The sequence below is a fragment of the Leucoraja erinacea genome, unplaced genomic scaffold (assembly GCF_028641065.1).
Source record: "Leucoraja erinacea ecotype New England unplaced genomic scaffold, Leri_hhj_1 Leri_58S, whole genome shotgun sequence".
Classification (NCBI taxonomy): Eukaryota; Metazoa; Chordata; class Chondrichthyes; order Rajiformes; family Rajidae; genus Leucoraja; species Leucoraja erinaceus.
The window spans coordinates 52,890-76,886 of NW_026576498.1; the positions used below are offsets into that span (position 1 = coordinate 52,890).

At 52.5% G+C, this 23,997-nt stretch overlaps 2 protein-coding genes across 3 annotated transcripts; both read left to right on the plus strand.

Moving 5' to 3' along the window:
• Positions 1-4,651: 4,651 nt before the first annotated feature.
• On the plus strand, positions 4,652-10,209 carry trappc1 (trafficking protein particle complex subunit 1). Of its 2 annotated transcripts, none has more exons than XM_055630959.1 (4): positions 4,652-4,809; positions 6,525-6,595; positions 7,680-7,815; positions 9,812-10,209. In XM_055630959.1, exons 1-4 carry the CDS (start codon positions 4,711-4,713, stop codon positions 9,938-9,940), a joined length of 435 nt encoding a protein of 144 aa, XP_055486934.1. In that variant the 5' UTR covers positions 4,652-4,710; the 3' UTR covers positions 9,941-10,209. The 2 variants fall into 2 exon arrangements, with proteins under 2 accessions (XP_055486934.1, XP_055486933.1); XM_055630958.1 differs by having other exon boundaries at positions 4,653-4,809; positions 7,677-7,815.
• A 3,745-nt stretch (positions 10,210-13,954) lies between these two features.
• Positions 13,955-21,067, plus strand: si:dkey-19b23.7 (uncharacterized). The gene is made up of 6 exons (XM_055630966.1): positions 13,955-14,087; positions 16,489-16,570; positions 18,218-18,286; positions 19,145-19,216; positions 20,653-20,782; positions 21,024-21,067. Exons 2-6 carry the CDS (start codon positions 16,553-16,555, stop codon positions 21,065-21,067), a joined length of 333 nt encoding a protein of 110 aa, XP_055486941.1. The 5' UTR covers positions 13,955-14,087; positions 16,489-16,552.
• Positions 21,068-23,997: the final 2,930 nt, after the last annotated feature.

The following is a 23,997-nucleotide window of genomic DNA, read 5'->3' on the forward strand; positions in this document are numbered from 1 at the left end:
GAGTCCGCTGTAGTGTGAGTGCGAGTGTGAGTGTGAGTGTGAGTGTGAGTGTGAGTCCGCTGTAGTGTGAGTGTGAGCCCGCTGTAGAGTGTGAGTGTGAGTGAGTGTCCCTGTAGTGTGAGCCCGCTGTAGAGCGAGTGTGAGCCCGCTGTAGTGTGTGAGTGTGAGCCCGTTGTAGTGTGAGTGTGAGCCCGCTGCTGTGTGAGAGTGTGAGTGTGAGCCCGCTGTAGTGTGAGTGTGAGCCCGCTGTAGTGTGAGTGTGAGTGTGAGTGCTGCCCGCTGTAGTGTGAGCCCGCTGTAGTGTGAGTGTGAGCCCGCTGTAGTGTGAGTGTGAGCCCGCTGTAGTGTGTGTGAGAGTGAGCCCGCTGTAGTGTAAGTGTGAGTCCGCTGAAGTGTGAGTCCGCTGTAGTGTGAGTGTGAGTCCGCTGTAGTGAGTCCACTGTGACCCGTGTGTGTGTCTCTCACCCCCACCCCCCTGTAGCCCGTGTCACCCTCTGTGTCCCCCGTGTGTGTGTGTGAGTGTGTGTGTATGTGTGTCAGTGTAGCCCGTGTACCCTGTAGTGTCACCCCCGCTGTAGCCCGTGTGACCGCTGTAGTGTGGAGTGTCACCCCCCTGTAGTGTGAGTGTGAGCCCGTCCCCTGTGTGTGTGTGTGTGTGAGCCCGCTGTGTGTGAGTGGTGTCACCCGCTGTAGTGTGTGTGTGTGAGCCCGCTGTAGTGTGTGAGTGTGAGCCCGCTGTAGTGCGAGTGTGAGCCCCCTGTAGTGTCTGTGAGTGTGAGCCTGCCCCTGGCAACGAGTGTGGCCGCTGTAGTGTGTCGCGCCCCCCTGCCCGTAGTGTGAGTGTCCCCGCTGTAGTGTGAGTGTGAGTGTGAGCCCGCCTGTAGTGTGAGTGTGGCCCTCCCTGTAGTGTGAGCCTCTGTGGTGACACACCGCTGTAGTGTGAGTGTGAGCCCGCACAGTAGTCTCTAACCAGTCACAGCACGCTGTGGTCACCTGTGAGTGTGAGCAGCTGTAGTGTGTGTGAGTGTGATCCCGCTGTAGTGGTGTGAGGGTGAGCCCGCTGTAGTGTGTGTGAGTGTGAGCCCGCTGTAGTGTGTGTGAGTGTGAGCCCCGCTGCAGTGTGTGTGAGTGTGAGCCCGCTGAGGGTGTGACTCTGTGTGAGCCCGCTGAGGAGAGGTAGGGAGTGGCCCGCTGGAGTGAGTCCACTGGGTCCCCGTGTCCCCCTCTGTGGTCGTCCCCCCACCCCCACGCTCTCCCACCCCCGTGTGTCCCTTGTCACCACCTCTGCCCGTGATCACCTGTGGTCTCTCACCCCCAACCCCACTGTAGAAGGGTGTGTCACCCTCTATGTCTCTCACCCCACCCCCCACCACCAGGCGTAGCCCGTGTCACCCTCTGGTGTCCCCGTGTGTCTCTCACCCCCACACCCACTGTAGCCCGTGTCACACTCTGTGTCGATGGTGTGTCTCACCCCACCCCCACTGAGCCCTGTCACCCTCCTGTCAAAGGAGTGTGTGGTCACCCCACCCCCACTGTAGCCCCTGTGTCACCCCTCTGTGTCCCTGTGGGGGTGTGTCCTCACCCCCACTATAGCCCGGTCACCCTCGAGGTCTCTGTGTCTCTCACCCCCTTACCCCACTGTAGCCCGTGTCACCCTCTGTGTCACCCTCTATTGTTCCCACCCCCCACCCCACTATAGCCGGGTCACCCTGTGGAGGAGGGTGTCTGAAGGAGGGTAGCCTGTGTCACCATCCTGTGTCTCTCATCCCCCACACCCCACTGTAGCCTGTGGTCAACCATCTGTGTCTCTTACCCCCACCCACAGGGTAGCCCGGGGTCAGAGGGATGTCTCTCACCCCCAGGGGAGGACTGTAGGCCCGTGTCACCCTCTGAGTCAGGACCCGAGGGGTGTGTGGTGTGCCTCTCACCCTCACTGTAGCCCGTGTCCACCCTCTCGGTGTAGAATAGGTGTGTGTGAGTGAGGGGGCAAGGGGAGGAGGGTAGGTGTCAAGGGGTGTCTCTCAACCCGAGGAGAGGAGGTAGCCCGGGAGGTCACCCTCCTGTGTCCCCGTGAGGCTCACCCCCAGGAGAGGCTGTAGAGGAGGAGGGACCCTCTGTTGTCTCTCAGAGGAGGAGGGGGAGTAGGGGGGTCAGGGAGGGGTGAGGAGAGGTGTGGAGAGGGGGAGAGAGACCCGCGAGAGGGGAGGAGAGAGAGGGGGAGGAGGGCGGGAGAGGAGGGGGGGGAGGAGGAGAGGAGAGAGGGCCCCTGCACAAAGAAGAGGGGACCGCCCTCGAGGGGAGAGGAGAGGAGAGGCCGTCCCCCAGAGGAGCCGCCAAGGGGGGAGGAGGAGGGAGGGGAGGGCCTGAGGGGGAGGAGGGAGGGAGTGGAGGAGGAGAAGAGGGGAGAGGAGAGGAGAGGAGATTCTCTGGGAGGGAGGGGACAGAGATGGACCTCCCCCCGGGGAGAGAGAGGGAGGGGAGAGGAGAGAGGGAAAGGCGGAGGGGACACCCGGCAGCCAGGACCCCGGGGAGGCTGGAGAGGGAAGCGGAGAGGGGAGGAGGAGGGGGGGGAGGAGAGGAAGGAAGAGAGAGAGGGAGGGCAGGGGGAGGGGGGGGAGGAGGGGGAGAGGGGTGAGGGGAGGAGGGGGGGTGGAGGGGGGAGAGAGGTGGAGGAGGAGGAGGTGGGAGGAGAGGGGAGAGGGGAGGAGGAGAGAGGAGAAGAGAGAGGAAGGGAGGGGGGAGAGAAGGAGGAGGGGGAGGGGGGGGAGGAGGGGAGGAGGGGGAGAGGGAGGAGGAGGAGGAGAGTGAGGGGAGGGGAGAGGAGGGGGGGGAGGAGGGAGGGAGGGGGGGAAGGGGAGGAGGAGGGGAGGAGGGAGAGGGGAAAGGAGGGAGAGGGGGGAGGGGAGGGAGGGGGGGAGGAGGTGGGGGGAGGGGAGGGGGAGAGAGGGGAGGAGAGAGATTGGGGAAGGGGGGAGGAAGAGGGGAGAGGGGGGGAAAAGAGGAGATAGGAAAGGAGAGGAAGAGGAGGAGAGAGGAGAGTGAGGGGGGAGGAGAAAGGGGAGAGAGGGGAGGAAGAGAGAGGGGGTGGAGTAGAGGGGGAGAGGAGGGGGAGAGAGAGGGAGGAGAGGAAAGGGGGGAGGGAGGAGGGAGGGGGGGGGAGAGAGGAGGAGAGAGGGGGAGAGAGGGAGGGGGAGGGTAGGGGAGAGGGAGAGAGGGGAGGGGAGGAAGGAGGAGGAGAGAGAGAGGAGAGGTGGGAGGGAGGAGGGGAAAGGAGGGGAGAGAAGGGAGAGGAGATGGGGGAGAGGAGGGGAAGGAGGAGGAGAGGGGAAGAGGGGAGGTAGAGGAGAGAGTGGAGAGGAGGAGCGAGAGAAAGGGAAAAGAAGAGGGAGAGGGTGGGAGGAGGTGAAGGAGAGGAGGTGGAGGGGAGGGGAGGAGAGAGGGGGAGGGAGGGGAGGGGGAGGAGGGGAGGAGGGGGAAAGGGAGGGAGAGGAGGGGAGGGGGGAGGAGGGAGGGAGAGAGGGGGAAGAGGTGGGGGATAGGGGGAGAGGAGAAGGAGAGTTGGAAAGGGAGGGAGGGGAAGGAGGGGAGGAGGTGAAGGGGAGAGGGAGGGAGGGAGAGGAGGGGGGGAGGGAGGAGGATGGTGGAGGGGAAAGGAGAAGGAGGTGAGGAGGAGGGGGAGAGGGAGGGGAGAGGAAAGTTAAAGGTGAAGGAGGGTTATGGTATGAGTGCAGGCAGGTGGGACTAAGGGGGAAAAAAAAATTGTTCGGCACGGACTTGTAGGGCCGAGATGGCCTGTTTCCGTGCTGTAATTGTTATATGGTTATAAGGAGGGAGTGGGGAGGAAGGTGAAGGAGGGAGGGGAGCTGAGGGGGAGGAGAGGAGGTGAAGGGGGAGGGGGTGGAGGAGCGGAGGTGAAAGGGGAAGTGGTGGAGAGTGAGAGGAGGGTGAGGAGGAAGAGGGAGATGGTGGAGGGGGGTGAGGGGGGAGGGAGGAGGAGGGGGAAGGGGGGGAGAGAAGGGGAAAAGGAGAGGAAGGAGAAGAGAACGAGAGGAGGGGAGAGAAGAAAGTTGGAGAGGACAGGAGAGTGAGGGGAGGAGGAGAAGAGGGGTGGTGAGCGGAGGGGAAGAAGAGGGGGGGAGGAGAGGAGGGAAAGGGGAGGAGAGGAGGGGGGAGGAGAGGGGAGAAGAGGGGGAGGGGTAGGAGAGGAGGAGATGGTTAAGGGGGAGGGTAGGAGAGGAGGAGCTGGTTAAGGGGGAGGGTATAGGAGAGGAGGAATGGTTAAGGGGAGGGGAAGAGGAGAGGGTAGGAAAGGGAGAGGGGCGAGAGGAGAGGAGATAGAGGAGGTGAAGGGCGGGAGAGGGGAGGGAAGGGGGTGAAGGGGAGGGGAGGAGAGGGAGGGGAGGGGGGAGGGAGGTGGAAGGGGGGGAGGGGAGGAGGGGAGGGGAGGGGAGGAGGTGAAGGAGAGGAGAGGAGGTGAAGAGAGCAGGTGTTGAGGGAAGAGGGTGAGGGGACTGAGGGCAAGATGGCTGATGGGATGGGGAAGAGAGAGGGAGGGCTAAAAGGAAGAAGAGATAGAAAGGAGGGAGGGGAGTGGGAGGATGGGAGAGCAGGGGGGTGAGGTAGATCAGCCATGATTGAATGGCAGAGTAGACTTGATGGGCTGAATGGCCTAATTCTGCTCCGATCACCTATGAGCTTTGTCCCCACTAGATGACCGTCCACAATCTGTACATCTTTGATCGGAATGGGATCTGCCTTCATTACAGCGAGTGGAATCGGAAAAAGCACGCGGGCATCTCAAGGGACCAAGTGAGTATGGTTCAGGTGCACATTGGTCTATTTCGATCTCCCAGCGGCACGGTGGGGCAGCGGGTAGAGCTGCTACCTCACGGCAGGTTCGATCCCGACTACGGGTGCTTGTCTGTACGGAGTTTGCACATTGGCTCCCGGTGCACTTTCGTGTTCATTTTAAGATACTGTTATTTGTTTTTAAATCTCTGAATGGGCTCGCCCCGCCTTACCTCTCTGAGCTGCTCCACCCATACGCTCCTGCCCGGTCCCTCAGGTCAGCTGGTCAGCTGCTCCTGGAGGTACCGAGGTCTAGTCGGAGGCTCAGAGGGGATAGAGCCTTCTCTGTTGCTGCTCCGGCACTCTGGAACACCCTGCCGTTGCACATCAGACAGGCCCCCTCACTGTCCATCTTCAAATCCAGTGTTAAAACGCATTTGTACTCCCTGGCTTTTTGACCATGCCTGAGGCTTTTGCTTCTGTTTGTGGTGTTTTTGAAGTTTCTTTATTTTACATGTCTTTTCCTACTATTTCTTTTGATTGTTATTTTTGGTGTGTATTAACTTTTTTGTCAATGATTAGTGATGTACAGCACTTTGTTGCAGCTATGTTTGTTTTTAAAGTGCTCTATAAATAAATTTATTATTATTATTATTATTATTTATTATTCTCCCCGTGACCTGCGTGGGTTTGCTTCGAGATCTTTGGCTTCCTCCCACACTCCACAGACGTAATTAGCTTGGTGTAAATGTAAAGTTGTCCCTAGTGGATGTGTGTGTCGAATAGTGTGATTGTTTGGGGATCGCTGGTCGGTGGCCAGCAATTGCTGGCCAGAGATGCTGCCAGTCCCCGCTGGGCTAATCCAGCATTTAGTGTCTACCTTTGTACCTCTACAGTCTACATTCACCTTGGGAAACCTTCCCATAGATTCCAATGCGATGGTCTCTCGTTGTCGACATTGAATGGTGGTGCTGTCTCGAAGGGCCGAATGGCCTACTCCTGCACCTATTGTCTATTGTCTATTGTCGGCATGGACCCGGTGGGACAAAGGGCCTGGTTCTACTTCCCGGGATGGCGGGACTGTCATATACTGAGAGAATGGAGCGGCTGGGCTTGCACACTCTGTGGAGTTTAGAAGGATGAGAGGTGATCTCATTGAAACATCTAAGATTGTTAAGAGCTTGGACACGCTAGAGGCAGGAAACATGTTGGGGGAGTCCAGAACCAGGGGCCACAGTTTAAGAATAGAGTGGTGAGTCTGTGGAATTCTCTGCCTCAGAGGGTGGTGGAGACCGACCGGTTCACTGGATGCTTTCAAGAGAGAGTTAGATAGGGCTCTTAAAAATAGCAGAGTCAGAGGATATGGGGAGAAGGCAGGAACGGGGTACTGATGGGGGATGATCAGCCATGATCACATTGAATGGCGGTGCTGGTTCAAGGGGCCGAATGGCCTCTACTCCTGCACCTATTGTCTATTGTCTACTTTGTACCTGTATCAGTTTGAAGAAAGGTCTCGAATCAAAACATCCAGTCTGAAGAAGGGTCTCTGGACCTGAAACGTCACCCATTCCTTCTCTCCAGAGATGCTGCCTGTCCCGCTGAGCTACTCCAGCATTTAGTGTACCTCGACAGTCTACATTCACTCTGCGAAAACCTTCCACTGATTCCAATGCGATGATCTCTCGTTGTCGACGCAGGCTCAGTAATTGCCACGTGCTTCTGCTTTCTGCTTCCAGGAATACCAGCTGATGTACGGAATGCTCTTCTCCATCCGCTCCTTTGTCAACAAGATGTCTCCGGTCGATTTGTATCCTTTGCTGATCCCCTGCCAGCCAGTCCAGGCCAGAAAACGGGTGATAGCCCGCGAGGACATGTCCCGCATTGAAACAGGCCCTGCGACCCGCTAAGTCCACGCCGACCACGGAGAGGATGTGGATGTGGAGAGGATGTTTCCACTAGTGGGAGAGTTTCGGCTCGAGACCCTACTTCAGACCCGAAACGTCACCCCCTTCCTCCTCTCCATAGATGCTGCCCGTCCCTCTGAGTTACTCCAGCTTTTTGTGTCTTATCTTTGGTTCAAACCAGCATCTGCAGTTCCGTCCTAAACACAATGGTCCATTGTTTAACTCAGTGTTTAAGGGGGAGGGGGTGGACCGAGAGGGAAGGGAAGAATTGACAAGGGAGTTATGGAGGGGGAGGGGGAGGGGGTGGACCGAGAGGGTCTGAAGAAGGGTTTCGGCCCGAAACGTTGCCTATTTCCTTCGCTCCATAGATGCTGCTGCACCCGCTGAGTTTCTCCAGCTTTTTTGTGTAACCATTGTTTAACTCATCCTTGGTTGTCTGTTGCTGGCTCTGATTTGTTCTGGTCTTTCCCCACCTCCAATTCCGTCACCACTCTACTTTCAGTCTCAATAGACAATAGGTGCAGGAGTAGGCCATTCGGCCCTTCGAGCCAGCACCTCCATTCAATGTGATCATGGCTGATCATCCCCAATCAGTACCCCGTTTCTGCCTTCTCCCCATATCCCCTGACTCCGCTATCTTTAAGAGCCCTATCTAGCTCTCTCTTGAAAGCATCCAGAGAACTGGCCTCCACCGCCCTCTGAGGCAGAGAATTCCACAGACTCGCCACTCTCTCTGTTTCCTCGTCTCCGTTCTAAATGGCTTACTCCTTATTCTTAAACTGTGCCCCCTGGTTCTGGACTCCCCCAACATCGGGAACATGTTTCCTGCCTCCAAGCCCTTATGAAGAAAGGTCCCGACTCGAAACGTCACCCATCCTTTTACTCCACAGATGCTGCCGGACCCCGCTGAGTTACTCCAGCACTTTGTGTCGATCTTCGGTGTAAACCAGCATCTTTTGATTGTTCTTTAACGTTGCCAATCAGTAGGGATGGCTTCCTGTCCTTTCAGACGAGCAAATACAAACTGCATTATTACGAGACGGCCACTGGACTTAAAATTGTCATGAACACGGACCTGGGCGTGGGAAACATCAGAGACATTCTGAGCCAAATCTACAGCACTGTAAGTCCGTACAAACTCCTGTCCTGCCCAGTTCAGTCTAGTTGGTTACACATGACAATAATATTGGTGATGCGGGGGTAGAGTTGCTGCCTCACAGCGCCAGGGCCCCGGGTTCCATCCCAGCTACAGAGCTGCATCTCTGTGCGGAGTTTGCACGTTCTCCCCCCAAGTGACCTGCGTAGCCTTTCTCCGAGAACTTCCGTTTCCTCCCACGCTCCAGAGGCGTGCAGGTTTGTAGTTGAATTGGTTTGGTATAAATGTCAAAATTGTGTCGGATAGGATAGCGTCTGAAGAAGGGTTTCGGCCCGAAACGTTGCCTATTTCCTTCGCTCCATAGATGCTGCCTCACCCGCTGAGTTTCTCCAGCATTTTTGTCTACCCTTGATCAATAGTTTCTTTATTGTCGTGGTAAAAACAGTAAGATACTTATACATACTTCTTCCTGTGTACGTACATTTTATTTAAGAAGGAACTGCAGATGCTGGAAATTTAAAGGTAGACAAAAGTGCTGGAGAAACTCAGCGGGTGTAGCAGTGTTTGGAAGATTGTGAAGAAGGGTTTCGGCCCGAAACGCTGCCTATTTCCTTCGCTCCATAGATGCTGCCTCGCCCGCTGAGTTTCTCCAGCATTTTTGTCTACCTAAGTACATTTTAATGTTATTCATGGCCACACTCAAGCTGTGACCTCTCCCCCATGCCACTGCAAACTAAATCAGTGGTTCTTAATCTTTTTGGCACCAGTGTGCGTGCCTACGCAAACAAACACTGTATGTGGTATGCACCTTTGTTAGGCTCCTAAACATGGGCTCAACAAATGGATATAGAAACATAGACAATAGGTGCAGGACGAGGCCATTTGGCCCTTCAAGCCAGCACCATCATTCATTGTGATCATGGCTGATCGTCCCCAATCAATAACCCGTGCCTGCCTTCTCCCCCATATCCCTCGACTCCACTAGCCCCTAGAGCTCTATCTCACTCGCTCTTAAATCCATCCAGTGACTTGGCCTCCACTGCCCTCTGTGGCAGAGAATTCCACAAATTCACAAAGTTTTTTCTCGCCTCAGTCTTAAATGACCTCCCCTTTATTCGAAGATATTCTAAGATTATTCTAAGATATGTTACTTGTGTCCCCTTCATGACCCCTGGCAAAGCCCTAAACGACCCCCATGGGGGGGGGGGGGGGTCAAGACCCCCAGGTTAAGAACCACTGAACTGAACTAACTACTAGAGAGACGGCTCGAGAATCCCAGCCGCAAACCCGCCTCAGACTACGGATAAATCTCACCCACATAGTTACAGGCAGATAAAATTGAAAGGTAACAGGTTATAGTTGTAACATACCGAGTTAAGCTAAATGGCTACTACGCATATATCTTTTTTTAAATTATTTTTATTAGAAGCAATTGTACAAGAATAAAGCAATCGGCATGTAAAATTATACAATTAATGTCCAGCTTCAATTTTAACCTTTCAACTTGAAAATAAGGGAAAAGAACAAGAGGGAGAAACAGTGAGAGATGCAAAGATAGGTGCAGGACGAGGCCATTCGGCCCTTCAAGCCAGCTAGACTACCAAAGTAGTTTGGCCAAAGAGTGGATAAAGAAGTAAGAGAGGAGAAGGGACAAAGAAAAGAAAGGAGAAAAAATAATTAACAAATGGCGATATACCTGCATTTGGTCCCCGCCTCACCCAACCCATAGTTGAATTAGATCCAAAGTTGTGTTGTTCCATACTATCCTTGTAAGAATTCGGTGAAGGATGTCCATGTCTTGAAAAATTGATCTGGTTTTTCTGCCAAGACAAGTCTAATATTTTCCAAATGTGTCTCGGACATGTTTGTAATCCACATCTTCACTGTAGGGACTGATGTTGCTACATATATATCTAACAAATGATCAAACGATGATAGTGATGGCACAGACAATGGCCGCGGGTCTGTGCGTTTCGGATTGTATTTGAAGGGACTCTAACGTGCTTGTGCTGTTGCGCGGCAGATCTTCGTGGAGCTGGTGGTGAAGAACCCGCTGTGCAGCCTGAACGAGCCCATCCAGAGCGAGCTCTTCCGCACCAAGTTGGACAGCTACGTGCGCGGCCTGCCCTTCTTCTCCGCCCGTGCCGGCTGAGCCCGGCCGCCCGCGGTCCAGACGTCTCGCCGAGAGCAGACGCCGGTGGCCCCCGGCACAGGACCTGCCCCTCTGCCCGGCTTCCATCCCTCCTCCCGCATGGAATTCCTCGCTCCCCACCCCCGGGGTCTCTGCGCGGGCTGGATGGCGGCAGCACCGTGCCGCCGGCGTTGAAATCGGCAGTCATCTCCGTGATCTTCTGTCGTCTCCCTGCTACCTGTAAGTTGTAAAATAAATCTGGCCAAAGTGTCTTTGTCGACGTTGATAAATGAATGGTAGTTTTTGCCAGATCGACTGACTTTTAAAAAAAATGTTTCGAAAGATATAGAAAGAAGGGAGGGAGAAAAAAGAGAGAAAATAAGAGAAATTACCAATAACACACTTTTGGAGATAGGTCCCAAGATTACACAAAGTGTAACGCCCCAGTCCCACTTATGAAACCTGAACGGAAACCTCTGGAGACTTTGTGCGCCCCAACCCAAGGTTTCCGTGCGGTTCCCGGAGGTTGCAGGTGGTTGCCGGAGGTTGCAGCAGGTAGGGAGACTGACAGAAACCTCCGGGAACTGCACGGAAACCTTGGGTGGGGCACAAAGTCTCCAGAGGTTTCCGTTCAGGTTTCCTAAGTGGGACAGGGGGCATAACTATTCATCCAACCCTGGATTCAAGTTTCCGTGCTGGAACAATTTACCCTTTCGGAAGATCATTAAATGGAAACCATATTCTAGCAAATAAATCTGGTTTCTCAATTAAGACAAGTTACATTTTTTCCAAGTGTAAGGTCTCAGACATCTCCATAATCCACATTTTGGAGTGACTTCTTAGGGTCGAATTTAGATTAACGAGCTTTGTTCATCCCCAGAGGGAAACTGGTCGGCCAACAGTCGCAACACACAAGGGGCACGGAAACTTAATTTAAATTAAATTAAAGGGGAAAACAAAAAGAAAATGACAAGCGACTGTTGGCAGGCTTGCCGTGTGCACGGCGCCTGAACGGGAACGCACGAACAACCACGTTCCCCCGCCTTCTCCCCATAACCTGACTGATTCCTGGGATGTCAGGACTTTCTTTCTTTTTTTTCTTCTTTTTTTTAATTTTTATTAGCAGTACAGTAAATCACATTAATACATCGCATATATCTTATTACATTATGTTGTACCACTTCACTTTTTGAGCTTTAAAAAAGATAGAAATAAAAGAAGTAAGGAAAACATAGAAACATAGAAATTAGGTGCAGGAGTAGGCCATTCGGCCCTTCGAGCCTGCACCGCCATTCAATATGATCATGGCTGATCATCCAACTCAGTATCCCGTACCTGCCTTCTCTCCATACCCCCTGATCCCCTTAGCCACAAGGGCCACATCTAACTCCCTCTTAAATATAGCCAATGAACTGGCCTCAACTACCCTCTGTGGCAGAGAATTCCAGAGATTCACCACTCTCTGTGTGAAAAAAGTTCTTCTCATCTCGGTTTTAAAGGATTTCCCCTTTATCCTTAAGCTGTGACCCCTTGTCCTGGACTTCCCTAACATCGGGAACAATCTTCCTGCATCTAGCATGTCCAACCCCTTAAGAATTTTGTAAGTTTCTATAAGATCCCCTCTCAATCTTCTAAATTCTAGAGAGTATAAACCAAGTCTATCCAGTCTTTCTTCATAAGACAGTCCTGACATCCCAGGAATCAGTCTGGTGAACCGTCTCTGCACTCCCTCTATGGCAATAATGTCCTTCCTCAGATTTGGAGACCAAAACTGTACACAATACTCCAGGTGTGGTCTCACCAAGACCCTGTACAACTGCAGTAGAACCTCTCTGCTCCTATACTCAAATCCTTTTGCAATGAAAGCTAACATACCATTCGCTTTCTTTACTGCCTGCTGCACCTGCATGCCTACCTTCAATGACTGGTGTACCATGACACCCAGGTCTCGCTGCATCTCCCCCTTTCCCAATCGGCCACCATTTAGATAATAGTCTGCTTTCCTGTTTTTGCCACCAAAATGGATAACCTCACATTTATCCACAGTAAGCAAGAATGGTGAAGGTGCAGGAAAGTGTTGGGAGAAGAGAACCCCTTAAGGAAGGAATTAGAGAAGGAAGCAAAGAAAAGAAATAAGACCCTAGAAAGAAAAGAAAAAAAAAGAGGAAAGGAAAATCAATCGCTCTATTGTAACACAAAACTCCGCAAAAAAGGATATACCAATGTCAGGACTTGTCAGGACTTTCATATGAAGAAAGACTGGATAGACTCGGCTTGTACTCGCTAGAATTTAGAAGATCGAGGGGGGATCTTATAGAAACTTACAAAATTCTTAAGGGGTTGGACAGGCTAGATGCAGGAAGATTGTTCCCGATGTTGGGGAAGTCCAGAACAAGGGGCCACACACACACAGTTTAAGGATAAGGGGGAAATCTTTTAGGACCGAGATGAGAAAAACATTTTTTTTCCCACACAGAGAGTGGTGAATCTGTGGAATTCTCTGCCACAGAAGGTAGTTGAGGCCACACAGTTCATTGGCTATATTTAAGAGGGAGTTGGATGTGGCTAAAGGGATCAGGGGGTATGGAGAGAAGGCAGGTACAGGATACTGAATTGGATGATCAGCCATGATCATAATGAATGGCGGTGCAGGCTCGAAGGGCTGAATGGCCTCTACTCCTGCACCTATTTTCTATGTTTCTAACCCCTGACACCCGCACTAATCAAGAGTTTAGCTTAATTTAGTTTATTGCCACTAAATTGAAGTGAAAAGCTTTTGTTGCTTGCGAACCAGTCAGTGGAAAGACTACATGTTTGCAGTGGAGCCATCCACAGTGTGCAGATACATGACACGAGAATCTATCTATCTCTGCCTTAAAAATATCCACTGACTTGTGGCCTCCACAGCCGTCTGTGGCAACGAATTCCACAGATTCACCACCCTCTGACTAAAGAAATAGACAAAAGTGATGGAGAAACTCAGCGGGTGAGGCAGCATCTATGGAGCAAAGGAACAGGTGACGTTTTGGGACGAGACCCTTCTTCAGACCAAAGATCTTGCTCTGCTATAAGATCTTTGCTTCAGACTGATGTGGGGGGCGGGAAGAAGAATGGAAGAGGCGGAGACAGTGGGCTGTGGGAGAGCTGGGAAGGGGAAAGTCCTCCTCATCTCCATTCTAAAGGAACGTACTTTAATTCTGAGGCTGTGCCCTCTGGTCCTAGACTCTCCCACTAGTGGAAATATCCTCCCCACATCCACTCTATCCAGGCCTATCACTATTTGGTAAGTTTCAATGAGACCCCCTATCATCCTTCTAAACTCCAGCGAGTACAGGCCCAGTGACGTCAAATCATCAGGTCACCTCTGTAAGAGAGTCTAGAGTGTTTTATTGTCATATGTTCTTACTTGCAGCAGCACAACAGGCATGTAAACATAATATTCTGCAAAGCCCATGATAAACAACAAAAAAGTTCATATATATATTTATATATATATTTATAAAACACAATCAATAGACAATAATAGTTTAGTTTAGAGATACAGCGTGGAAACAGGCCCTTCGGCCCACCAGGTACATGCCGACCAGCGATCCCCGCACACTAACAGTATCCTGGGTAGCTAAAAATGCTGGAGAAACTCAGCGGGTGAGGCAGCATCTAGAGAGCGAAGGAATAGGTGACGTTTCAGGTCGAGACCCTTCTTCAGACACAGCCACCCCTCCACTTCCCAGCTCTCCCACAGCCTACTGTCTCCGCCTCTTCCTTCCTTCTCCCACCCTCCATCAGTCTGAAGACGGGTCTCGACCCGAAACGTCACCTATTCATTCCTTCGCTCCATAGATGCTGCCTCACCCGCTGAGTTTCTCCAGCATTTTTGTCTACCTTCGATTCTTCCAGCATCTGCAGTTTTTTCTTGAACAGTATCCTAAATCACACTAGGGACAATTTTTTAAAAGATATTTACCGAGCCAATTTACCTACGTCCTCGGAGGGTGGGAGGAAACCGAAGATCTCGGAGAAAACCCACGTGGTCACGGGGAGAACGTGCTAACTCCGTACAGACAGCACCCGTGGTCGGGATGGAACCCGGGTCTGACGTCACTGTGGAGAAACGAACGACTGATATGCAACAGGCGGAGCCCACAATGGTCCATTGTTGGCTGTGGGGGTAGGTGATAAACGGGTTATACAGACAGTGAAACTCAACCAGACGACAGCGAAACTAGTAACATAGAAACATAGACAATAGGTGCAGGAGTAGAGGCCATTCGGCCCTTCGAGCCTGCACCACCATTCAATATGATCATGGCTGATCATCCGACTCAGTATCCCATCCCTGCCTTCTCTCCATACCCCCTGATCCCTTTAGCCACAAGGGCCACATCTAACTCCCTCTTAAATATAGCCAATGAACAGTGTGGCCTCAACTACCTTCTGTGGCAGAGAATTCCAGATTCACCACTCTCTGTGTAAAAAATGATTTTCTCATCTCGGTCCTAAAAGACTTTTCTCTTACCCTTAAACAGTGTGACCCCTAGTTCTGGACTTCCCCAACATCGGGAATAATCTTCCTGCATCTAGCCTGTCCAACCCCTTAAGAATTTCGTAAGTTTCTATAAGATCCCCCCTCAATCTTCTGAATTCTAGCGAGTGCAAGCCGAGTCTATCCAGTCTTTCTTCATATGAAAGTCCTGCCATCCCAAGGAATCAGTCTGCTGAACCTTCTCTGTACTCCCTCTATGGCAAGAATGTCCTTCCTCGGATTAGGAGACCAAGACTGTACGCAATACTCCAGGTGTGGTCTCACCAAGACCCTGTACAACTGCACAGTAGAACCTCCCTGCTCCTATACTCAAATCCTCTATGGCAAGAATGTCTTTCCTCAGATTCGGAGACCAAAACTGTACGCAATACTACAGGTGTGGTCTCACCAAGACCCTGTGCAATTGCAGTAGAACCTCCCTGCTCCTATACTCAAATCCTTTTGCTGTGAATGCTAACATACCATTTGCTTTCTTCACTGCCTGCTGCACCTGCATGCCTACTTTCAACGACTGGTGTACCATGACACACAGGTCTCGTTGCATCTCCCCTTTTCCTAATCGGCCACCATTCAGATAATAGTCTGATAAACTTTCCTGTTTTTGCCACCAAAGTGGATAACCTCACATTTATCCACATTATATTGCATCTGCCTCATCGCCGTCCTAATCGGCCGACCCCTTATTCTTAAACTGTGTGTGTGAGCCCCTGGTTCTGGACTCCCCCTAACACAGGGAACATGTTGTTTAAGAAGGAACTGCAGATGCTGGAGAATCTGTCCATTTTTCATTGCAAAAGGATTTGAGTATAGGAGCAGGGAGGTTCTACTGCAGTTGTACAGGGTCTTGGTGAGACCACACCTGGAGTATTGCGTACAGTTTTGGTCTCCAAATCTGAGGAAGGACATTATTGCCATAGAGGGAGTGCAGAGACGGTTCACCAGACTGATTCCTGGGATGTCAGGACTGTCTTATGAAGAAAGACTGGATAGACTTGGTTTTATACTCTCTAGAATTTAGAAGATTGAGAGGGGATCTTATAGAAACTTACAAAATTCTTAAGGGGTTGGACAGGCTAGATGCAGGAAGATTGATCCCGATGTTAGGGAAGTCCAGGACAATGGGTCACAGCTTAAGGATAAGGGGGAAATCCTTTAAAACCGAGATGAGAAGAACTTTTTTCACACAGAGAGTGGTGAATCTCTGGAACTCTCTGCCACAGAGGGTAGTTGAGGCCAGTTCATTGGCTATATTTAAGAGGGAGTTAGATGTGGCTAAGGGTGGCTAAGGGGATCAGGGGGTATGGAGAGAAGGCAGGTACGGGTTACTGAGTTGGATGATCAGCCATGATCATATTGAATGGCGGTGCAGGCTCGAAGGGCTGAATGGCCTCTACTCCTGCACCTAATTTCTATGTTTCTATGTAATCGAAGGTACACAAAAAAGCTGGAGAAACTCAGCGGGTGCAGCAGCATCTATGGAGCGAAGGAAATAGGCAACGTTTCGGGACGAAACGTTGCCTATTTCCTTCGCTCCATAGACGCTGCTGCACCCGCTGAGTTTCTCCAGCTTTTTTGTGTACAGGGAACATGTTTCCTTATTTCTCCCTGGGAATGTTATTACCTGGTGTTGCAATGTGGACTGCCCTGGCCTAGGGGGAGACCATCAGTAGTACCAACCCTGGCAACATCAGACAGGGCCATCTTACCCACCCATTGCCAAGGACCTGTCAACCCGGATCTGGTTGCCCGGGAAACCTTTAGACTATCCAACCTCCCCCCCACCCCCAGACCTAGTCTCTCATATCTTCCTTTTGCAAAAAAAATGCCACAGAAAAATAACACCCAGTGCAAAAGATTTGAAGTTAAAATGTCTCCTCATGTTGCAACTGATCTATGAGTGGAATTAAATAGCTTTTCTGCAAAATATATTTGTTTTAAAAAAAACAAGAGTCTCCATAGCAGAATATTGCACATTGCTTAAAAGAAAATAAGAGAAAAAAGATGTCTTTGTTATTTATTTCTGCAGTTTTGCATTGATATACCGGCCTGGAGTTGTATATTCGTAATGAATTTCACAAGGAATCATTAAAATGAGTTCGACCACAGAGGTGAGTCATCTTTTATTATTGCCTTGATAGCTTCATGCCTACGTTAGTTCAGTTTAGTTTAGAGATGCAGCGTTTAAACAGGCCCTTTGGCCCATCAAGTCCATGCAGACCAGAGGTTTTGGTCCCCTAATTTGAGGAAGGACATTCTTGCCAAAGATCCTAGAGGATCTTTGATTCTTGCTATTGAGGGAGCCCAGCGTAGGTTCACCAGGTTAATTCCCGGGATGGCGGGACTGTCATATGCTGAGAGAATGGAGCGGCTGTGGGCTTGTAATCGCTGGAGTTTAGAAGGATGAGAGGATATCTTATTGAAACATTAAGGGTTTGGACACGCTAGAGGCAGGAAACATGTTCCCCATGTTGGGGGAGTCCAGAACCAGGGGCCACACACACACACACACACACAGTTTAAGAATAAGGGGTAAGCCATTTAGAACGGAGACGAGGAAACACTTTTTCTCACAGAGAGTGGTGAGTCTGTGGAATTCTCTGCCTCGCAGAGGGCGGTGGAGGCCGGTTCTCTGGATACTTTCAAGAGAGAGCTAGATAGGGCTCTTAAAGATAGCGGAGTCAGGGGAGAAGGCAGGAACGGGGTACTGATTGGGGATGATCAGCCACGATCACATTGAAACATAGACATAGAAACATAGAAAATAGGTGCAGGAGTAGGCCATTCGGCCCTTCGAGCCTGCACCGCCATTCAATGTGATCATGGCTGATCGTATGCTGAGAGAATGGAGCGGCTGGGCTTGTACACTCTGTGGAGTTTAGAAGGATGAGAGGGGATCTTATTGAAACGTATAAGGGCTTGGACACGCTAGAGGCAGGAAACATGTTCCCGATGTTGGGGGAGTCCAGAACCGGGGGCCACAGTTTGGGGTGGGAGATTGCAACCTTCACGTGGTCCGCCCTGTTTCAACGAATGCAATCAACCCAGCGTGCACTATCAAATAAGATCAAATAGAACAAGTCCGACAACTTTAGGCTGTGCACGCCATATGCAAGAAGAAGGCCACAGTTTAAGAATAAGGGGTCGGCCATTTAGAACGGAGACGAGGAAACACTTGTTCTCGCAGAGAGTTGTGAGTCTGTGGAATTCTCTGCCTCAGAGGGTGGTGGAGGCAGGTTCTCCGGATGCTTTCAAGAGAGAGCTAGATAGGGCTCTTAAAGATAGCGGAGTCAGGGGAGAAGGCAGGAACAGGGTACTGATTGGGGATGATCAGCCATGATCACAATGAATAGCGGTGCTGGCTCGAAGGGCCGAATGGCCTCTACTCCTGCATCCATTTTCTATGTTTCTATGTTAGTTCGGTTTTGCTTAGAGATGCAGCGTTTAAACAGGCCCTTCGGCCCACCAGGTCCATGCCGACCGGAATGCATAGATAGAAACATAGAAAATAGGTGCAAGAACAGGCCATTCGGCCCTTCGAGCCAGCACCGCCATTCAATGTGATCATGGCTGATCATCCAGAATCAGTACCCCGTTCCTGCTTTTTCCCCCCATATCCCTGGATTCTGTTAGATGTTAGAGCATCGGAATTTTGTTTACCTTCGATTTAAACCAGCATCTGCAGGGTTTGGAGGAATATGGACTCTGTGGGTGAACAATCTAACACTGTTAATTGGGTTCTAATGTTGCTGTTCTAGGACACGGCCAACACAATGAAGAATCTTGAGGAATTCCTTGGAGATTTGACGATCCTGGGATCCCTTCAGGTAAATGGGGTCGGAGGAATAATATTAATAGGAGTGGGAATAGAAACATAGAAAATAGGGGCAGGGGTAGGCCATTCGGCCCTTAAATATGATCACGGCTGATCAATATCCAGAATCAGTAACCCAGTTCCTGCTTTCCCCCCATATCCCTCGATTCCGTTAGCCCTAAGAGCTAAATCTAACTCTCTCTTGAAAACATCCAGTGAATCGGCCTCCACTGCGGAAGGACATTATTGCCATAGAGGGAGTACAGAGAAGGTTCACCAGACTGATTCCTGGGATGTCAGGACTTTCATATGAAGAAAGACTGGATAGACTCGGTTTGTAATCGCTAGAATTTCGAAGATTGAGGGGGGATCTTATAGAAACTTACAAAATTCTTAAGGGGTTGGACAGGCTAGATGCAGGAAGATTGCTCCCGATGTTGGGGAAGTCCAGAACAAGGGGTCACACAGTTTAAGGATAAGGGGGAAATCTTTTAGGACTGAGATGGGATGAGAAAAACATTTTTATTTCACACACAGAGAGTGGTGAATCTGTGGAATTCTCTGCCACAGAAGATAGTTGAGGCCACACAGTTCATTGGCTATATTTAAGAGGGAGTTGGATGTGGCTAAAGGGATCAGGGGGTTTGGAGAGAAGGCAGGGATGGGATACTGAGTTGGATGATCAGCCATGATCATATCGAATGGAGGCTTGAAGGGCCGAATGGCCTCTACTCCTGCACCTATTGTCTATGTTTCTACAGATTCAGATTCAATTTTAATTGTCATTGTCAGTGTACAGTACAGAGACAACGAAATGCATTAGAGACAACGAAATATACTCGAGAGTGCCGACTTTCTCCGCCTTCCTCAGGGATTCCGGTACTTCCAGCCCTGGCTGCGGGGACGAGAGGAGCTGCTGTTATCGGTCGCGAACGAGGACATCGTGAGTGTTGATCGCCTCCGCCTGTCCGAGCAACAAGCTGTCGAGTTCAGCTTTGCTCACCCTGCTGTGGGGAAGTTGTCGAGAGAATGAAGCGGCTGGGCTTGTATACACTGGAATTTAGAAGGAGATCTTATTGAACCATATAAGATTATTAAGGGATTGGACACACTAGAGGCGGAAACATGTTTAGTTTACAAGTTTAGTTTAGAGATACAGCGCGGACTCCAAATCTGAGGAAGGACATTATTGCCATAGAGGGAGTGCAGAGACGGTTCACCAGACTGATTCCTGGGATGTCAGGACTGTCTTATGAAGAAAGACTGGATAGACTTGGTTTATACTCTCTAGAATTTAGAAGATTGAGAGGGGATCTTATAGAAACTTACAAAATTCTTAAAGGGTTGGACAGGCTAGATGCAGGAAGATTGTTCCCGATGTTGGGGAAGTCCAGGACAAGGGGTCACAGCTTAAGGATAAGGGGGAAATCCTTTAAAACCGAGATGAGAAGAACTTTTTTCACACAGAGAGTGGTGAATCTCTGGAACTCTCTGCCACAGAGGGTAGTTGAGGCCAGTTCATTGGCTATATGTTAAGAGGGAGTTAGATGTGGCCCTTGTGGCTAAGGGGATCAGGGGGTATGGAGAGAAGGCAGGTACAGGATACTGAGTTGGATGATCAGCCATGATCATATTGAATGGCGGTGCAGGCTCGAAGGGGCCGAATGGCCTCTACTCCTGCACCTAATTTCTATGTTTCTATGGAAACAGGCCCTTCGGCCCATCGAGTCTCCGTGCCGACCAGCGACCGACCACCTGTTCACACTCGTTCTGTCAGGGACCATTTTAACAGAAGCCAATTAAACTACAAATCCACACGTCAAGGGTTTGGACACACTAGAGGCAGGAAACATGTTCCCGATGTTGGGGGAGTCCAGAACCAGGGGCCACACACACACACAGTTTAAGAATAAGGGGTTGGTCATTTAGAACGGAGACGAGGAAACACTTTTTCTCACAGAGAGAGTTGTGAGTCTGTGGAATCCTCTGCCTCAGAAGTCAGTGGAGGCCAATTCTCTGGATGTTTTCAAGAGAGGGTCATATAGATCTCTTAAAGATAGCGGAATCATGGGATATGGGGAGGGAGCAGGAACGGGGTACTGATTGGGGATGATCAGCCGTGATCACACTGAATGGCGAATGGTGCTGGCTCGAAGGGCCGAATGGCCTCTACTCCTGCACCTATTGTTTATTGTCTGTTGGCCGGCGTGGGCAAGATGTGCCGAAGGGTCTGTGAGGAGAGGGGGGTGATAGTGGCCAGTAGGGTGGGGGAGGGGGGGTATCAAGGGAGGGGGTGAGGGGTTAATTTGTCTCAGAGGGAGGGAGGTCTGTGTCCCAAACTTCCCGTGAATCTGTGGGAAGGTTTTCTTCTTCCCGCAGGGTTGGCAACCTGCCGGTGTCCACCGCAGCCCGGCCATCTCTCCCGGCGACTGGGAAACTCTCCCGGCGTTCCGATACTCCCATTTGGACACCTGCTGTCTCCCCCCGCGCTGCCACTGTCACGGAGGAGGTAACACGGGCGTTTTATTCCCCATCTCCGCACCGTCCATGTCTCTCTCTCTCCCTCCCTCTATCTCTCTCTCTCTCTCCCTCTCTCCCTTCCCTCTCTCTCTCTCCCTCTCTATCTCTCCATTCCCTCCCTCTCTCTCTTCCTCTCTCTCTCCCTCCCTCTCTCTCTCTCATCCCTCTCTCCCCCTCCCTCTTGTTGTGTTCAAGGGCTAAATAATTCACAAACTACACTTGGTGTCCAGAATCCAAAGTGTATTTATTACAAGCCAAACATGGCCACTGCTAAATCCCTGCAGAACACAACACCTCCTCTCTCTCCATCCTCTCTCCTACCCTCCCTCCCCCCTCTCGCCATCCTCCCTCTCCTTCCCTCTCCCTCCCCCTCTCATCTCTCTCTTCCTCCTCTCCCTTCCTCCCTCTCTCAATCTCCTCTCTCCCTCTCTCCCTCCCTCCAACCTCTCCCTCCCCCTCTCTCCCTTCCTCCCTATCTCCATCCCTCTCTCCCTCTCAACCTCCTCTCTCCCTCTCTCTCTTCTCCCTCCCTCCCTCTCCCTCTCTCCCTCTCCCTGCTCTCTCCCCTCCTCTTCCTCTCCCTCCCCCTCCCCTCTCTCTCTTCCCCCTCTCTCTCTCCTCCCCCTCTCTCTCTCTCCCTCCCTCCTCCTCCCCTCCCCCTCTCTCCCTTCCTCCCTATCTCCATCCCTCTCTCTCTACCTCTCTCCCTCGCTCCCTCCCGCCATCTTTCTCATACTGCCCCCCCCCCACCTCATGGCCTTGTCTCCGTTGTCAGCAGGACCCGCCTATGGACAGAGTGATGGAGGCCTCCCACCTGCCTCACCCTGTGATCGCGAGCTCTCCAATCCAGTGAGTAATGTTCCATCCCCGCCTCCCTCTGTCTCCCCGCACACCCCGTCTTCCTCCCTCTCTCCCCCCCCCCCCCCCACCCCCCAGCGATGGTCAGAGCCAGCCCTGAACACCCCTCCTCTCTCTGTCTCTGTCTCTCATCCGCAGGTTACGGGCTGCACGCTGTTCCTGGTGGGCTGCTACGCCCGCTACGGGCAGCCCTACGCCTGGGTGCGCTCCGCTCACCGCAGCCTGCCGTGGGCCGGGGAGGGGGGTGGGGACAGCAGAGACACCCCCCTGAAGCTGGACTCCACCGCCCACTGGCACAGCAATGGTAGGCCTGGCGTCATGGTAACAGTAGGCCCGGTGACCACGGTAACAGTAGGCCCAGTCACGCGACAGTAGGCCCAGTACCATGGTAACAGTAGGCCCAGTACCATAGTAACAGTAGGCCCAGTGCCATGGTAACAGTAGGCCCAGTACCATAGTAACAGTAGGCCCAGTGCCATGGTAACAGTAGGCCCAGTGCCATGGTAACAGCCCAGCGCCATGGTAACAGTAGGCCCAGCGCCATGGTAACAGTAGGCCATAGTAACAGTAGGCCCATGGTAACAGTAGGCCCAGTACCATGGTAACAGTAGGCCCAGTACCATAGTAACAGTAGGCCCAGCACCATGGTAACAGTAGGCCCAGCACCATGGTAACAGTAGGCCCAGCACCATGGTAACAGTAGGCCCAGTACCATGGTAACAGTAGGCCCAGTACCATGGTAACAGTAGGCCCAGTACCATGGTAACAGTAGGCCCAGTACCATGGTAACAGTAGGCCCAGCGCCCAGTAGGCCCAGCGCCATGGTAACAGTAGGCCCAGTACCATGGTAACAGTAGGCCCAGTACCATAGTAACAGTAGGCCCAGCACCATGGTAACAGTAGGCCCAGTACCATGGTAACAGTAGGCCCAGCACCATGGTAACAGTAGGCCCAGTGCCATGGTAACAGTAGGCCTAACACCATGGTAACAGTAGGCCTAGTCACACAAAAGTAGGCCTGGAGCCACGGTAACTCATGTAGGCCCTGTTATGTGGTATTGACTCTCTCCATCTCTCTGCCATTGTCATTCTCTCCACCCTCCCTGTCTCCTTGTGTCCCACTCTAACCCTCACTCTCTTCACCCCTCACACTCTCTCTGTCTCTCCCCCTGCAGCCGTGCCGCTGTGGGAGGTGGTGGCCGAGCTGGTGGGCCTGTGCACGTGGCCCCCTCCCCACAACCCCTTCAGCGTGGACCTGCCGCGCCTCCACTCACTGCCCCCCACCCTCCGCTTCCTGGCCTCCGGGGCCAGCGCCGGCTTCCTGCAGAGACTCCTCGTCCACGGGGACCGCAGCCGGCCCTACTGCACCGCAGGTGGGTTCGGCCCGACCCCCTTCTCCCCACCCCTCCACCCCCTCCACCCTCTCCTCCCCTCCCACCGTCAGCACCACTCCCCTGGGGGGATGGAGGGAGGGGCATGAGGGGGGGAGTGGGCGAGGATGGCAAGGATGTAGAGGGGGGGCGGGAGAGAGAATGTGGGGTTGTGGAGTTGGAGGGGGATGAAAGGAGTAGAGGGGGGCGGGGGGAGAGGAGGAGGAGGGGTGGAGGGGGGGGCAAGAGGGTGAGGGGGAGGGGGTCGGAGAGGAGGGGTGGAGGGTGGGGGGGCTGATGGGGATGAAAGGGGTGAGGAAGGGGGGGGCGGAGTGGGAGGGGGATGAAAGGGGGAAGAGGGTAGGAGGGTGGGGGGCAGAGGGGATGAAAGGTGTGTGAGGGAGAGGGGGCGGATGTGGTGGGAGAGGGAGGGTGGGGGTGAAAGGGGGGGAGTGAGTGGGGGGGTGGAAGTGGGAGGGTGAGGGGGGAATGAAAGGGGGGAGGAGTGGAGGGTGGAGTGAGAGAGGATGGGGGGGGCGATGGGTGGTGGGGGCGGAGTGGGAGGGTGAGGAGGGGTTGGATGGGGATGAAAGGGGGGTGGAGTAGGGGGGGGAGGGGTTGGAGTGCATTTCGTTGTCTAATGCATTTCGTTGTCTCTGTACTGTAGAGACAATGACAATTAAAATTGAATCTGAATCTGAATCTGAGGGAGATGGTGAGGGGGAGGGGGGGGAGAGGGTAGGAGGGTGAGGGGGATGGGAGGGGGGGAAAGTGGGAAGAGGGGGGGAGGGGGGGGAGAGGGAGAGGAAGGGGGGGGGAGAGAGAGGATGAGGGGGGAGAGTGGGGGGTGAGGGGGGGGAGGGGGAGGTAGGGGAGAGGTGAGGGGGGATGGAGGGAGGGGGGAATGGATAGGGGAGGCGGAGGAGCGAGACGGGAGTGGTTGGGATGGAGTGGGGCTGAGGGGGGGGGGGGAGGAG

What these genes read in the sequence shown, in the direction of transcription:
- trappc1 (XM_055630958.1), top strand. Translation starts at nt 4,711, where the DNA reads ATGACCGTCCACAATCTGTACATCTTTGATCGGAATGGGATCTGCCTT. An exon ending in CGGGCATCTCAAGGGACCAA is followed by an intron (nt 4,810 to 6,524) that starts GTGAGTATGGTT and finishes TTCTGCTTCCAG; the next exon opens with GAATACCAGCTGATGTACGG. An exon ending in AAGATGTCTCCGGTCGATTT is followed by an intron (nt 6,596 to 7,676) that starts GTATCCTTTGCT and finishes GTTGCCAATCAG; the next exon opens with TAGGGATGGCTTCCTGTCCT.
- si:dkey-19b23.7 (XM_055630966.1), top strand. An exon ending in CGATCCTGGGATCCCTTCAG is followed by an intron (nt 18,287 to 19,144) that starts GTAAATGGGGTC and finishes CGCCTTCCTCAG; the next exon opens with GGATTCCGGTACTTCCAGCC. An exon ending in CGGTCGCGAACGAGGACATC is followed by an intron (nt 19,217 to 20,652) that starts GTGAGTGTTGAT and finishes TTCTTCCCGCAG; the next exon opens with GGTTGGCAACCTGCCGGTGT.